The sequence below is a fragment of the Mustela erminea genome, chromosome 10 (assembly GCF_009829155.1).
Source record: "Mustela erminea isolate mMusErm1 chromosome 10, mMusErm1.Pri, whole genome shotgun sequence".
Taxonomy (NCBI): domain Eukaryota; kingdom Metazoa; phylum Chordata; class Mammalia; order Carnivora; family Mustelidae; genus Mustela; species Mustela erminea.
Genome location: NC_045623.1, coordinates 51,921,099 through 51,936,922, shown reverse-complemented (window position 1 = coordinate 51,936,922; position 15,824 = coordinate 51,921,099). Strand labels below are relative to the sequence as shown.

Below are 15,824 nucleotides of genomic sequence, written 5' to 3'. Positions count from 1 at the left end.
AAGTGTGTAGACTTGCGGAAATAAAGAGAGAGAAGAGAGAGAAGATGCATCCGAACCAGGGCGTCTTGTCGTCCTTGCGGGGCGAGGGCGATAAATGGCGCCGGCACCCGGGAACTAAATAAAGGAATCTTGCAAGGTAATCCGCAGGAAAGCGGGGAGTAAAGGTCCGCAGGTAAGCAGGGACATTAGCCATGTTCAAAAGTGGGAATTCCGCGGTAAAGCGGGGAGTAAAGGCCACGTTCAAAAGTGGGAATTCCGCGGTAAAGTGAGGAGTAAAAATAGAAAAACCTTGCAAGGGAGAAGTCCGCAGGTAAGCGGGGTAAAACCACGACAAAGGTGGTGGGAAACTTGTACAAGACGGCAACAAGAAGCGGGGCGGCCATAGAGCCGGGATTTTCTTATCGAAACCGCAGGTAAGCAGGGAAGGGACCACGATCAAAGTGGTGGGAATCTTGTACAAGTCCGCAATAAGAAGCGGGGCGGCCTTAGGGCCGGGATTTAGCGGTGATTCTTTAACGTCCGTGTCTGTTGTCTGTGTGTTCATAATGGGATCTGAAGTATCTAAATTGCGGTTGGAAGGGTCTTTAGAAGACCTGCTGAAAGCCAATGGAACTCCACTAAAAGCAAAAACTGCTCGGGCCTTTTTGAATACAGTGGAAAAGGCGGCTCCATGGTTCCTAGATGAAGGCTTGCTAAACATACCTCAATGGGACCACTTAGGGGAGGATTTGAAGAAACAGGATGCTTTAACTCTTCGCCTCAAATTTAACATAACAAAAGCACAGGCACGGGACATAGTAGTCTCCTGCAGAAATTGCGTGATCTTACTACCTGCACCGTCCTTGGGGGTTAATCCTAAGGGTTTGTTACCTAATCATATATGGCAAATGGATGTCACACATGTTTCAGAATTTGGAAAGTTAAAATATGTTCATGTCTCTGTAGATACGTGCTCTGGAATAATTTTCGCCTCAGTGCATACAGGGGAAAAATCCAGAGATGTTATCGCCCATTGCCTACAGGCTTTCGCGGCATGGGGAAAGCCACGCCAATTAAAGACAAATAATGGTCCAGGCTACACCTCACAACCCTTTAAAGCCTTCCTACAACAACTTGACATTCACTTGATACATGGAATACCCTATAACCCACAAGGACAGGGTGTTGTGGAGCGCGTGCATCTTACAATAAAAAATGCGCTTTATAAACAAAAAGGGGAAATAGGGGACACCTTCAGGTCCCCTAAAGATAAGCGCAACACCATTCTCTTTATTTTGAATTTTTTAACGTTGGACAAAACGGGTAAATCAGCTGCAGACAGACATGCAAGTGATGCTGCTGCTTCTCCTAAGCCTTTAGTACTTTGGGAGGACATCCTCACAGGAAAGTGGAATAGACCAGATCCAGTGTTAGTATGGAGTAGGGGGTCTGTATGTGTTTTTCCACAGGAAAAGGAGGCTCCAATTTGGATCCCAGAGCGGCTGGTGCGTGCAGCCTTGCCTCCGAACACCAGTCATGATGCTGAAGATGCTGATGATAACTCTGGGGATGCTATACCTCCTGTGGCAGACTCAAGCCAGAGAGCTGTGAGCAGTGGTTAAAGCATGGCTATATCCTTTACCAGTGACTAACTCTTCTCTCATATTCCCTCCTCTCCCTTTGATGCATGGCAGGTCTGTAACTTGCTAGGAGCATGTACTGATATCTCAGCAGTGTCCATGTTAAATGGTGGCAAATTCCTCAACTGTTCTTATAAACAAAATGACTCTAGTACCTTTGAGACAACAGTTAATGTGTCTTGTCCCAATAATATTACTTATCAGCCCACTCCCATATGCGTCTGGCCACCGTTCCTTTTCCTCGTAACAAATGCTAGCGAGCTGAATGATACGTTGAATTGCACTAAGAATTGCTACCTTTCCCAGTGCTGGAATGTTACGGCCTTCAAGCTGGCTGTGATTATGCGTATCCCTACCCATGTTCCTATCCCAGTTTCCATTCCAGAGGACAAGTTACCGGTGGTGCTATCCAGAAAGAAGAGAGATTTTGGTATCACAGCCGCCGTTGTGATAGCATTGTCTATATCTACAGCAGCTGCCACGGCAGCAGCAGTCTCGCTTGCTGCAACTATACCCACTGCAGAAGCTGTGAACACCCTTGCAGAAGGAACAGCGGCTGCCCTTCAAACACAGACTCAGATCAATGCACATCTGCAAGCAGGAATCCTGATAGTCAACCAGAGAGTGGATATGGTTCAAGAACAAGTGAACATAGTGGACATATGGGGGGCCCTATTGGGACTGGGATGTATAGTACCCTTCCCGGCAATTTGTGTAACTCCCATAGCCTATACTAATATGAGTGACTTACAGAATGTCTCCCGACAGCTCTCCCAATACTTGCAGGGGAATTAGTCCGCAGAATTCCAAAACTATACTCAGCACCTGCTACTAGGCATAACAAGGATAAATAACACCAGAGGTGAGCTTGCAACCCTCCCAGAGATAATCAAAACATTGCAAGATGTGTTAACCTTTACGAAACAATGGGTTAGCGTAATTGGTCTGATGATAATCCTCGTAGTGGGCTTGATTCTGCTAGTAAGGAAACTGCAAATTTGGAGGCGACAGCAACCTAGGCAACAGCAAGCCATGGTGCAGGCCTTGTCAGCCATCGAGGCTGGAACATCCCCCCAAGTGTGGCTAAGTACGCTGGATCGGTAGTCAACGACGGGTAAGATTGGTGGGGGAAATATACCAACCTAAGACAGGACACAGATCATTGATATCTGCCGTCTGATGACGGGTAAGGATATTCCCTGCCACTGACAACCTAAGACAGGCACGATCCCTGCCATAAAAGAAAAAAGGGGGAGATGTCGGAGGCAGGCCCCTGGCCAGGGCGGCCTCCACCATTAAAAGATGGCGCCTGGCTAGTTGCCAGGTTAGGATCGCCTCGTGAGACTAAGCGGAACGCCCAAAGAGGAAGTAAACAGCATTGGTTGCTAGCGAAGTTGTTCGTTTAGGTGCACAGCCTGATTCGCTCCCTCCTGTACCCTGCTCACTGATTGGTCATGTAAGCGTATATAAGTGTGTAGACTTGCGGAAATAAAGAGAGAGAAGAGAGAGAAGATGCATCCGAACCAGGGCGTCTTGTCGTCCTTGCGGGGCGAGGGCGATAGATGTCATTCATCAAACGAAGGACAATGGGAGAGAGGGCAGGTTTGGAGTTTAGAGGGGAAAAAAGAGAATTAAGTTTTAGATGAGCTGAATTTTGAGGTACCTGATATCCATTAGGAACTTACGTAGCTAGATCTCCACTGAGAGATCTATCATCAACCCGTGGTAGGTGGCTCAAGATGTAGGAATAGACGAGATTATTCTGACGGTTTGTCAAAATGAGAACCACATTGAGGGTACACCAATATTCAAGAGGTGGCAGAGAAAAAGGAACAGGCAACAAAGAATAAGAAGAGAAGGGAAAAGATCGCTTGACCAAAGTCAAATCGTAAGGAAATTATAATTTTAAGAACTAAGTTTCCAATAATAGACCAAGAAGTCTGATAAAGACAGGGTTGAAGTAAGTACATTGATTTTAGCAAATGAGTCAAAACTAACATCATCTAAAACCTCAAACATATACATTCCAGATCTTCCAGTTCTATCACTGGCACCACCATCATTCCACTCTTCAAGGCAGAAGCACTATACTTACCCTTAAATCTTTCTAATTCTTAATTCACTACATTCAAACTAGTACCAAATCACAATCTTTCATTCTAGTTTTTTTAGGTGTTCACTGTATAATCCTAGTCAAGAGCCTTATCACTTCTCAACTGTAGAACTGTAAAAAAATAAAAACTTCCATAAGTTCCCTACCTCTAATCTCCCTATTTTCCCAACCCATCTTACATACTAGTTGTGTGAACTTGAAGATGTCATTTAACATCTACAAGCCTCAATTTTCTAATCTGTAAAATGGAGATAATAATATTATTTGCTCTGATAGATTAAAGATTTAATGAAAAAATCTGTAAAGCACTTAAATTACTTGAGGAGCCATGATTCTCTATTGCCAACTACAGCAGATTCTTTTATCTTATCTGGCTTTTAAAGCCTTCCACAAACCACATGCCCACTCTCAGTAACAGAAACCTTCACCACAGTCAGACCTCTTTTCTGTTTGTCAAACATACCATCCTCATTCCCACTTCCCTGACTTTATTCATCCTGTTTCCTCCACAAGGAATACCTTCTTTTTCTTCTCCTCTTCCAATCTAAATCTTCATTGCTCACTGCCAGTTAGGAAAGTATTTAGTAGTATACATACAATGTAATTAAAGTCTCATCAATAGGCATGGTAGTAGGAGGAGGGTCTAAAATAAGAGATATTAAGGAAGAAGCCACAGGATGTGGTGAATGACTATGTAGGGAAATGAAATGTTGAAAAACAAAACCAAAAGAAAAGCAGGGTGCCTGGGTGGCTCAGTCAGTTAAGCATCTGACTCTTGATCTCAGCTCAGTCTCAATCTCAGGGTCATGAGTTCAAGCCCCGTGTTAGGTACCAGGAAAGAGAAGAGAAGAGAGAAGAAGAAAGAAGAGAAAAGAACAGCAACAGTGGTAAAATAAAATGTTGATTTAAAAACATTTTTAAGGTTATCTATGATGTATAGATACAGGAAAACTTTTTCTTTGGTTTATAGCAGGGCATTCAGGGAAAAAAGGATGAAGATAAACGTGTATATGATTTTTCAGTGGTTGCTATACAGGCAATACCAATGGGGAGATACGACATAACAGAAGGAAGATATTTTTGTATTTTAAGAGGGAGAAGATAAAGCAGCCAAAAAGTTAAGGACAGTAAAAGAGTAAAAAAAGAGTACAGACGGACAGCCAAAAGAGATGTTGCTACTAAGGGGATGATGATGGTCAGGAAGATTAAAAGAAGCTAAGGTAGCAAGATAATAAATGGTAAAAGGGCTGGCACAGGTGCAACAAATCAGAGCTACAAATGAGAACTAAAAGAAGTTGGAGTTCATTTAACTAGAAGATCATCAGTGAATTATGAGCAAATGGTCTCAATGGAAGGTCAGGATGAAGATCTGAATATTAAAAAACAAACAAACAAAAAAACCTTAAAGATATTAGTAAAGAAATGAAAGCACTGGGAATGAACCATCTCACCTATACTTTATGACTTTTAAAACAATTACATTGACGTTTGGTTGCATACATACGTATTTTTAAAAAACCATTTAGAGAAATACTGACAAGATGACATGCTCACCTCATGGTGTATTCGCTGATAAACTTTTTGTTCATTGTCTAATACTACAAAAGATTCAGAGGGTGCCGCATCCCCATTGAAAATGAAGCTTAAATCCCCTCGTTGGCACTTCATGTCAGTAAAGTCTATGAGAGTAGTGTCAAGCCTGTGGAAGACGGATAGATGAGAAACCTGACAAATAAAATTTTGATAAAACTCTATGATAATTAAACAAGCTTTGTTGCTTGTTTCATTGATGCTAACACCATATTTCAAAGTCAAACTTATAGTAAAAAGTTAAAGTATTTTATTTAAAAACACTGAAAGAATATTTAAATGTATAAATTTTATAGAAAGAATATTTCTATTTCTATAGAAAGAATATTTAAATGTATAAATATGTAAATTGTAAATTAAATTTTTCCTATGTTTAATTTCCTGAGTATATACTTTATTATTTAAACAAGAAAAAGATTGTTTCTACATTGTTCAAATATTTCCATAACTATACCTTGTTCCCTACCATTGCTCTTGCTGCAGCTACTCCATAAAAGTTACTTCAACTGTGAAGGGCATTAATGGAAAGCTGACTTGTCTAACATTCTTTGATCCCAACAAAACCATGTTGCTAGTTCATGAGAGTATATAGGAAGCGTACATACAGCAACAGATGGACCACATTCTCAGATTAAGGACCATGTGTCCAGTCTTGCTCTTTTGATCTACATCTATGCCTTAGGCCTAGCCATCTAATACCAAACCTGGCTTCATTCTTCAGCTAGATAAATCATTTAACTTATTCCAAATTCTTGTCCTTTCTGTTTCACTTCCCAGGTTCAGATTAGCAGTCTCTTTCCCATCATTCCATAGCCTAAAAACCTAATGGATCATTTATGTGCGGAAGATTGATGGACTCACAAACTTGTGTATTTATCACACTCCTTGGTAACTAAGACCTGGCATGGTCTAGGCCCAACGGATTGGTCTCACATAAATCCCACAAACCACGGTATGTTGAAATTCCAGAATATACTAGAATGGAAAAGTTCACAAGTCCCCCAAAGTGCTTCAATCTTTCACTAGGCTTTGTAGATAACATTAGGATCTCTCTTACCGGCTAAAACACAGTACTTAATCGAAAAAATGGGTACTTAAAACACAGTACTTAATCTAAAAAATGGGTTGACACAGCTGTTAAGAGGTGCTGATTATACCGTAGCTACTGAGTTTCTAAGAATTCATTACTTCATTTAAGTTATTCAAATCTCATTCCAGGCAAAGGGAATAAGCATTCTTGTTTTCCCTACACAGAAAAATCTGAGAACTGGAAAATATCTTAGATGCTGCTTCAAAAGAGTAACTGCGGTTACATATAAGTTTATCAACAAAACTACTACCTTTTAAAAGTGAAGATGATATAATAATTTTGCTAGGGTAACAGGGAGGAACCAAAAGCAAAGAGGTCTCCTTTCTAAACCATATAAAATGTATACACCCCCACAGAATAAAATCAAGAAACCCTAAAAAAAAAAAAGCAAGTCACAAACTTCTAAAGGGGTGAATCCTGCCTGCTGCTTTATTGCTGAATTCTAGCTCCTGGTCCACCTCCAGGGGCCTGCTATTGTACTACTAGTGCCTGTACTACTAAATATACCCTGTTACTACCTGTATATGTGGCATAAGAAAAAATAATGACAGCAAAAGAGGCTCATCCCCTACCTCTGTAAGATGTAAGCTACTGATAATATCAAAAAGGAAAAGATCAGGGGCACTGGGGTGGCTCAGTGAGTTAAGCCTCTGCCTTCAGCTCAGGTCATAATCCCAGGGTTCTGGGATTGAGCCCCGCATCGGGCTCTCTGCTCAGCAGGAAGTCTGCTTCTTCCCCCTCCACCGCCTGCCTCTCTGCCTACTTGTGATCTCTGTCTGTCAAATAAATAAATAAAATCTTAAAAAAAAAAAAAGAAAAGATCATTTTATATAAGTGGTCTATTTGGACTTCAAACTTCTACCAGGGAACTCCACACCCCACATAAAAGAGGGAATAAAACAGAACAATCTCCTGCCTCCATTTCCTTCTTGCCTAAACTGGATGGGTAGAGATAAGAACAGTGAAGGAAGAGATGCACAGAGAGGAACAGGAAGACAAAGACAGACAGACATGGTGACATTTGAAACCTTAGATCTAGCCATACCTAAAATCACTCATAGCCAATTTTTATTTGTGTTTTTATCATTTGCAATTACAAGGAGACTGCCCAGTACATTTTCTGGAATATCCCTGACATACTAGATGGCCTACTGTATTACACATGCCTCATAAGGATATAATTACCATGATGGCATTTTAATGTATTAACTATTCCTTGCTTTAAACATTTGAGTCTAAATATTTTTAATTTTTGCCATGTGATTAGCCATGAAAAAAAAATTATATAACTGCAAAAATCTGAATAGAAAATGTTAAAAAAAAAAACCCAGAAAACATTCTTTTTGAGATAAAAGCTTGAAAAATGCCAAGTAACAATGAAAAAGAATATAGAGCCTTCTCTTGAGACAGGAAAAGCATCAGGCAAAGTTTGGCCTGATCATTTCAGTCAGTGGTTACAGAATGCCTCATAATTATTAACAGTGAAAATGTTTACTAATATTCTCAAAAATAAAGTTACTCATACTTTCCTATTTCCACTAAAGTATTCATTTCTCCTTGACACCAGAGAAGATATTTTAAATGATCACATGGTTGTCATGAAACACAAGTAAACTTTAAAGATTTCTTTGAACACAGTTTAAAATTCAGTTTCATTTGAAGTGATGTTAAAAAAAGAAAAAAACTATCTCATGGTGTTTACATTTGAAAGTTATTTAATCTTAATGGTTTTTTTTTAATTAGGTTCCTCTCATCTATGCAAAAAAAACCCTTTGTCATACATCCTAAAACCCAGCCTCTCCATTAATCTGGTAAACTTGGTAATGAGAGCTTTAGAACCTATCACTTATCTCCTTCATCCTCAGTTGGTTGTAAGCCCCAGGACTGAGCATCTTGATAAATTATAGTAGCTTCCTCTTAATCTTTATTACTCTATATTCTCTGGCACTATTATTTCATTGTCTTTATTTATTATGTAATATGCATATCATTTACTTATAAAATTCATATATAAATGTGAAATAATTTTTTAAAAGAAGCTCCTTTTATCCTACATTTAAGACTCAGAACTAAAACTAACCTTTTTAAAAGTAGCATATGGAAAATAATAATGTTCTCCCAAATTATCTACTACCTTTGGCAAGCACCTAAACATTGTTAAAATGATGAATAATTTTTGATAAAAATCATAATATAATGTTAATAGGCTGTGAAATAAATCTACATCATTATCAAATCCTTTCCTAGTTTTTCTTCTATTTTTCTGTATTTTGCAAGATTTCTATACGGACTATGAATTTAACATACCTAAGTACTTCCATAATTAGAAACATCTGAAGAGGTTGTTTTTAAAAACAAAAACCAGAAATATCCACCTGAATCAAATTCTACTGCTTGAGGACAATTACTGTAGAACTTACTTTCAACTAAAGATTATCTCTTCACTGTAATTTAACATAACTCTTAATAAATCTCAGAGCTGACCTTCTAAAATTTCTACCTTGTGACATGGTGATAACGAATAGGAAGTCAAAGGTCCTGACCCAGCCATTAATTCACAATATGCTCTTATAAAAATCACTTCACCTCTCTAAATTTTCTCATCTATAAAACGAAAAGTTTTGGGGGCACGTGGGTGACTCAGTCATTAAGCTCTGCCTTCCACTCCTTCTCTCTCTCCCACTCCCCCAGCTTGTGTTTCCTCTCTTGCTGTGTCTCTCTCTGTCAGATAAATAAATAAAATCTTTAAAAATAATAATACTAAAACAAAGAGTTTTTATGAGATAGTCTCAAGATATTTCCAGTTCTAGACCTTTACATGTCCAAATTAATATTCTGGAGACATGGAGAGACACAGATTTACAAAATTACTGACATATATATATATTTATTATAAATACACACACACACATATATATATATATGTTGGCATATTCATTAGTATTATATACATCTTACATATGTAATTTATAAAGAGACCTGTATTTTTTTAAAAGATTTTATTTCATTATTTGACAGAGACACAGTGAAAGAGGGAACACAAGCAAGGGGAGGGGGAAAGGGAAAAGCAGGCTTCCTGCTGAGCAGGGAGCCCAACGTGGGGCTCAATCCCAGGACCCTGGGATCATGACCCAAGCCGAAGGCAGATGCTTAACTACTGAACCATCCAAGCGCCCCTAAATATACCTATATTAATATAAAGTTTAAGATATAAGTAATGATAAAAGTAAAATGAGTAAAATAAATACCATCAGACCCAAAAATCAATCTTAACTTTAAAAAGAAGAAGAAGAAAATTAAAATTAGCCTTAAAGTGTTCTCTAGAAGGATAGATGATCAAATAGTGCATGGAGAGGCAGAGGAGGGAGGGGTATGAGAGGGATTGTGAAAAAAGAACAAGAGTTGGGTGCTCCTTATGTGTGTTCCTATTCCTTATAAAATCAGGATCAGAGAGATAACCACCTTAGATCTTCCCATTTTAAGATATTCATGATCCTCACTCTATTTGCCTCCTAGATAGTCTGCAGTTGAATAGGAATAGTTGATTTAGTCAAGATTTTATCTTTGGTTTCTTCTCTGTATGATGTCTCAAATAAGATAATATACTGTGAATATATTACAGCATGTTTAAGTTATTAAATACTACATCCAAATGTAACCTATTAATATAGAAAGAAAACCTTTCTCTAAATCTCAATTTTCTGTTACTCAGAAAAATATCAAATCACCTTACCTGATATTGATACCTTGTTTGTATATTTTACATGCATCAGAAGGCAGAATACGGGAAAGTAAAGGCACTGTATTTTTAAAAAGAAAAGATAAAAGGTAACTACCTAGTTTTGAGACATTACAAATTTCTTAATTAGAAAAAGAGTAACTTAAACATTTTATTAGTTCACTAAAATTGTAATAATTTCCTTTAAAATAGTATTTTCCACTTAAAAATAATATATAAAGCAATTCTGAGCAACTTCAAAAATCTACTATTTAATTGGAATTGTTATATAGTTCACCACTCTGCCCACCTACCCACCCACAAACACACAAATAGCAGAGTCAATACAGTGTCACTCTTGGGTTCATATTGAAGGACATTATTACAGATGAGGAAACAGTGCCCTGTGACAACCAAACCATCCTGAATGGGTAACCTGATGAACCTGGATCCTTCCTAATCCTTTAAATACAACCTCATTAAATAGTAGAAAAGCAATGCGTATTTTAAAACACAGACATTTTTAGAGCTAAATAGTCTAATGTGAGGTTGAATTACAAATATGTGATCATGGTTACTTAAGCTTACTGCACCTTAGTTTCAAAATCTGTAAAACAGAATCATACATTTACCTACAGATTTCTACATCCAGTATTGTTCATATTCATATCACAAGCATATTCTTTTTTTTTTTTATTTGACAGAGAGAGATCACAAGTAGGCAGAGAGGCAGGCAGAGAGAGAGAGGAGGAAGCAGGCTCCCCGCGGAGCAAAGAGCCCGATGCGGGACTCGATCCCAGGACCCTGAGATCATGACCTGAGCCGAAGGCAGCGGCTTAACCCACTGAGCCACCCAGGCGCCCTCACAAGCATATTCTGATATTTTTATTATTTATTAACTGCTACGTTTTGGGAAATAGTTATTCTTTGGATGAATAAATCTATATACAGGCTATACTAAGCCACCACATACAAAAGAAGAAAAAACCAAAATGTGAAGTTCAAAATACTTGAAATCAAGATCACATCACATATACATATGTATATAAGAATGTGTGTGTACAAGATATACTACATGCATATTTTACAAAATTCAGCATTTTAAAAATGAATGATAAATCAACCTCAGTTAAAAAGAAACAAAATTTTCAGAGAAATTAAAGGTTAGTTTTTTAGTTAACTTTTTAAAAAGCATCATTATTTTCTAATTAACATAAAAGGTGTATTAATATATCAATGTCTTTTTTAAATTCTTAGAGGTCATATAATTCATGATTTTCAGCATTAAAGATAATTTTCTAGACATTTCATTATACAAAAATAAGTTACTGCCCAAAGGGAATATCAACTAAGAGTTACCCTAGTCAGAGAATATAAGTCATTTTCTTTTCTTTTCTTTTTTTTTAGTTTCAGAGGTAGAATTTAGTCATTTATCAGTTGCATATAACACCTAGCATTTATTACATCAAGTGCCCTCCTTAATACCCATCACCCAATTATCCCTTCCCCATACCCAACTCCCTTCTAGCAACCCTCAATTTATTTCCTTGAGTTCAGTGTCTCTTAAGATTTGCCTCCCTCTCAATTATTATCTTATTTTTCCTTCCCTTCCCCTATGTTCATCTGTTTTGTTTCTTAAATTCCGTATATGAGTGAAATCATATGGTATGTGTCTTTCTCTAACTGACTAGTTTCGCTTAGCACAATACCCTCTAGCAGTTCCATTCATGTCATTGCAAATGCCAAGGTTTCCTTCTTTTTGATGACTCAGTAACCATTATGATAAAAATCTTTCCTCATATGAAACAACAGAAGTTGAGAATAGCAATAATAGCATTTATCTTATATAAATGATCAAAGCTCTTCTTTAATGCTCCTTAATCAAGATCCAGTTTTCCTGTCCTTGTGTTTAGTAAAGCATGAAAAAGATAATTAAAGATAGTATCCTAATTTGTGAATTTAACTTAATTTATTGCATCTTTTGAAGTAGTATGGTAACCTATGGTAACAAAACAAAATTTAGAATTATGTATCAATACTTATTTATCAAAAATCAGAAACACAGGAACAGACGAATACAGAGACAAAATAAATTGAGGAATTGAGAAGCAAAAGCTAATAAAAAGGGAAAAAGGAACATCATAGACAAAAAAAAAAAAAAAAAAAAAGATTCCTGCTAGCTTTTAGTACATTCCAAAAATGGAGCAATTTGCATTTTCCCAATTCTGTGATGACTTTTTTCCTCCCTCAAATAAACTGAACAATTGAGGTCTCTTTATCTTAAGCTATCTCAGCATAATCTGAGAGTTTAACATAGCACTCCAAAGGTAGCATAATTCACTGAACTGAAAAAAGAAGAGTCTCTACATTTTAATTTTGGATTTGTTTTTCCTTTTCAACACTTCCTTTTGATTCAGGGTCTTTTCTGGTTCCATACAAATTTTAGGATTGTTTGTTCCAGCACTTTGAAAAATGCTCTTGGTATTTTAATCGGGATGGCAATGAAAGTATAGATTGCTCTGGGAGGCACAGATATTTTAACAATGTTTATTCTTACAATCCATGAGCATTGAATGTTTTTCCATCTTTCTGTATCTTCTTCTATTTCCTTCATGAGTGTTTTGTAGTTCCTAGATCCTTGTACTCTTTGGTTAGGTTTATTCCAAGATATCTTATGGGTTTTGGTGCTATTGGTGCTACTGTATACGGAATCCATTTTCTAATTTCTCTTTCTACAGTTACATTGTTAGTGTATAGGAAAGCAACTGATTTCTATGCATTGATTTTGTATCCTGCCACATTACTGAATTGCTCTATGAGTTCTAGTAATTTGGGGATGGAATCGTTTGGGTTTTCCACATAAAGTATCATATCCTCTGTGAAAATAAAGAGTTTAACTTCTTCTTTGCCAATCTGAATACCTTTTATTTCTTTCTGCTGTCTGATTGCTGTGCCGATGAGTATTAACGAGGGCACAGACTGCATGGAGAACCAGGTGTTATACGCAATGAATCATGGAACACGACATCAAAAACTAATGAGGTACTGTATGGTGACTAACATAACATTAAAAAAAAAAAAAAAAAAGGTTTTCCTGTCATTTATACCTTGATCTTAAGAATAGTTTCTAAACCTAGTATTTTCCATCTATAATATCTACAACACACAAATAATAGTCTCAAATACAGAAAGGATACTCTGTAGATTATGAAATAAAGAAACTTCTAAAACATTAGTTTTTCTTTTTAACTGTGCTATATACACAGACCTAAATTTGAAGTCATGATTATTACAATGCTATAAATTATTTAATGTTTTGCAGTAGGTATAAAAAGGGCTTCCTTCAAAAACATAGTTTCATTTCTTCCACACCAAAATAAAAGTTTGCAGTATCTGTGGTAGTTATTAACCTCATTTAAAAATGAAGACACTTGGGATAGATACGTGATTTGCCACATCAGATAGCAGCCAGCACTTCTGAGTCTGATTTAAAGCTTTTCTATACCTAAAATCCTAAACTGGAATAGTTTAGTTTACTTGCTATTAACCAAGTCTGAAGCAATTTTCAGTCAAACACTAGATATAACAGTATGAAAAAGGGTGGGCATGCTCCACTACCTGTAACTAAACCTAATCCTGGATCTCAGTATTTCCTAACTTTCCCTTATTTCTGAGTTGCTCTTTTATTTTTTTAATATCAGAGTTTTTTTAAAAGTGTCATATTTAAGTAGCATTTTATGTTTGCAAAGGGAATTTATAAATTCTTCTTCTTTTTTTTTTTTTTTTTTTTAAGTAGGCTCCATGACCAAAACATGGAGCTTGAACTCACAACCCTGAGATCAAGAGCTATATGTTCTACCAACTAAGCCAGCCAGGTACCCCAATATTAGGGGTTTTGACAATGCAGAGAAACACGCCTAAATTCTAGAAAAAAGCTGATTAATCAAAGCTAAAAATAGGGATTATCCTGCATTTTTTAAATCCAAAGTTTCTAAATTAAATATAGCCAGTGAGCTTAGTTTTTAGATTTACACATGATATCCAGCCCTTAGATGCTAGTAGTTTTGACAGAAATCAGTAAAATCCTTTATCAACAATAAAACAGATGTGCTAACTTTTTTGCATCAAAGTCAAGTTCCCAAAGAAGCCATACTTTCAATACCGCAGTTGTTGTGTCATAAATTTGATTATGCAATATTTATAAAGTTTATAACTACAGACACATGTATAATTTCAGCAGCGCTTACATCCATTTCTGTTTCTTCACATAACTGAAATGTTACTTTTAAAATTTTTAAAACATTTTAAAAGATAAACTTCTTAGATAAACTATTTTAGAATTTAAACTACTAACAATTTCTTGAGAATCAGTTAAAGAGCCAATATACTCAAGGAACTACTTCAATAGAAGATTGCCAAGCAGGGGTGCCTGGGTGACTCAGTGGGTTAAAGCCTCTGCCTTCAGCCCAGGTCATGATCCCAGGGTTCAGGGATTGAGCCCCACATCGGGAATCTCTGCTCAGCAGGGAGCCTGCTTCCTCATCTCTCTGCCTGCTTCTCTGCCTACTTGTGATCTCCTTCTGTCAAATAAATAAATAAAATTTAAAAAAAAAAAAAAAAGACTGTCAAGCAGGCCTGGGGTTTTTACAGATGGAAAAAAAAAAAATGGGTAAAAACAATAGTATTCAGGTTTTACACCAATCTGACTTGGAGTTCTTTTATTTTACAAAGCTACTACAAATCCCTTTTTCTCTCAGTGTTCTAAAACACCAGGACTCTGAATGTTATAGAAAGCATAAAGGCAAGGTAGATTTATAGTGTAAAAAAATCATGTGTGATTTTGATGGAGCCAAAACTAACCTAATAACCTAGAGTTGTAACAATGTTGGAAAAAAATGATTATGTTAGAAATCAAAACTTTACATTTAGAGATAAAACACACTATAAAAATTTTAATCATTCATGCTATACATTATTATGTATTTGTTAAAATAAAGTACTTCCTCATGAACCAATGTGGAAATATGTCTATGATACATTATGTAAAAATGACAAATGGCGTAACAATATAATGGCAATGATCCCATTAAAAAATAATTCTGAGGATAAATACACAAATATGTATTCATTTGTGTGTATATATACATGCACACATACACCTGTATTAATTTTGAAAAAGGTTTGAAAGCATTCACGTGAACGGTAACTGATTTTTATGGTTGTCAATATCTGATTAGTTTGATGATGATTTGGGGGATAAATGTCACTAAGCATTCAAATACCTTTGTATCATAGAAATTAATTGAGATGCTTTAAAAAAATATGTAAGATCATTATATCCAAGCCTACATACAAACTACGTTGCTTTTAAATCTTCAAAAAACACTCCAAATTTAGTAGTTGCTTAACTAGTAAAGGTCACTAGCATCAAATTCCTATTTAGATATGAAGGTTTTCTCCCTAAATGGACTGAGGTTTAAAATGGGGATGAGGGAAACTTACCTTGCCAAGATAAATCATTAAATGACTGCAAAATATCTAGGGATTAAGATCTTATAAATAATTGAAACAGTGAGCAACCAAACAGTATGTTAAACAAGTAGCTATAAAGTATACAATAAAAGTGGCAAAAATGACTGAAAGATGACAAAATATACAAAATCGTAATGTTAACTGAATTCTTCTCATTCAGGG

At 36.4% G+C, this 15,824-nt stretch overlaps 1 protein-coding gene across 3 annotated transcripts in view; it reads right to left on the bottom strand.

Annotated features, from left to right (window-relative positions):
- ANKRD13C (ankyrin repeat domain 13C) overlaps positions 1 to 15,824 on the bottom strand; it is a 100,361-nt gene that overhangs the window by 36,205 nt on the left and 48,332 nt on the right. For all 3 annotated transcript variants that reach the window (XM_032301480.1, XM_032301481.1, XM_032301479.1), the window contains exons 6-7: positions 10,146 to 10,212; positions 5,287 to 5,431 (exon numbers count right to left, since the gene is read on the bottom strand). In XM_032301480.1, coding sequence (XP_032157371.1) covers positions 5,287 to 5,431; positions 10,146 to 10,212 — 212 coding nt within the window. The remainder of the gene's footprint in view (positions 1 to 5,286; positions 5,432 to 10,145; positions 10,213 to 15,824) is intronic.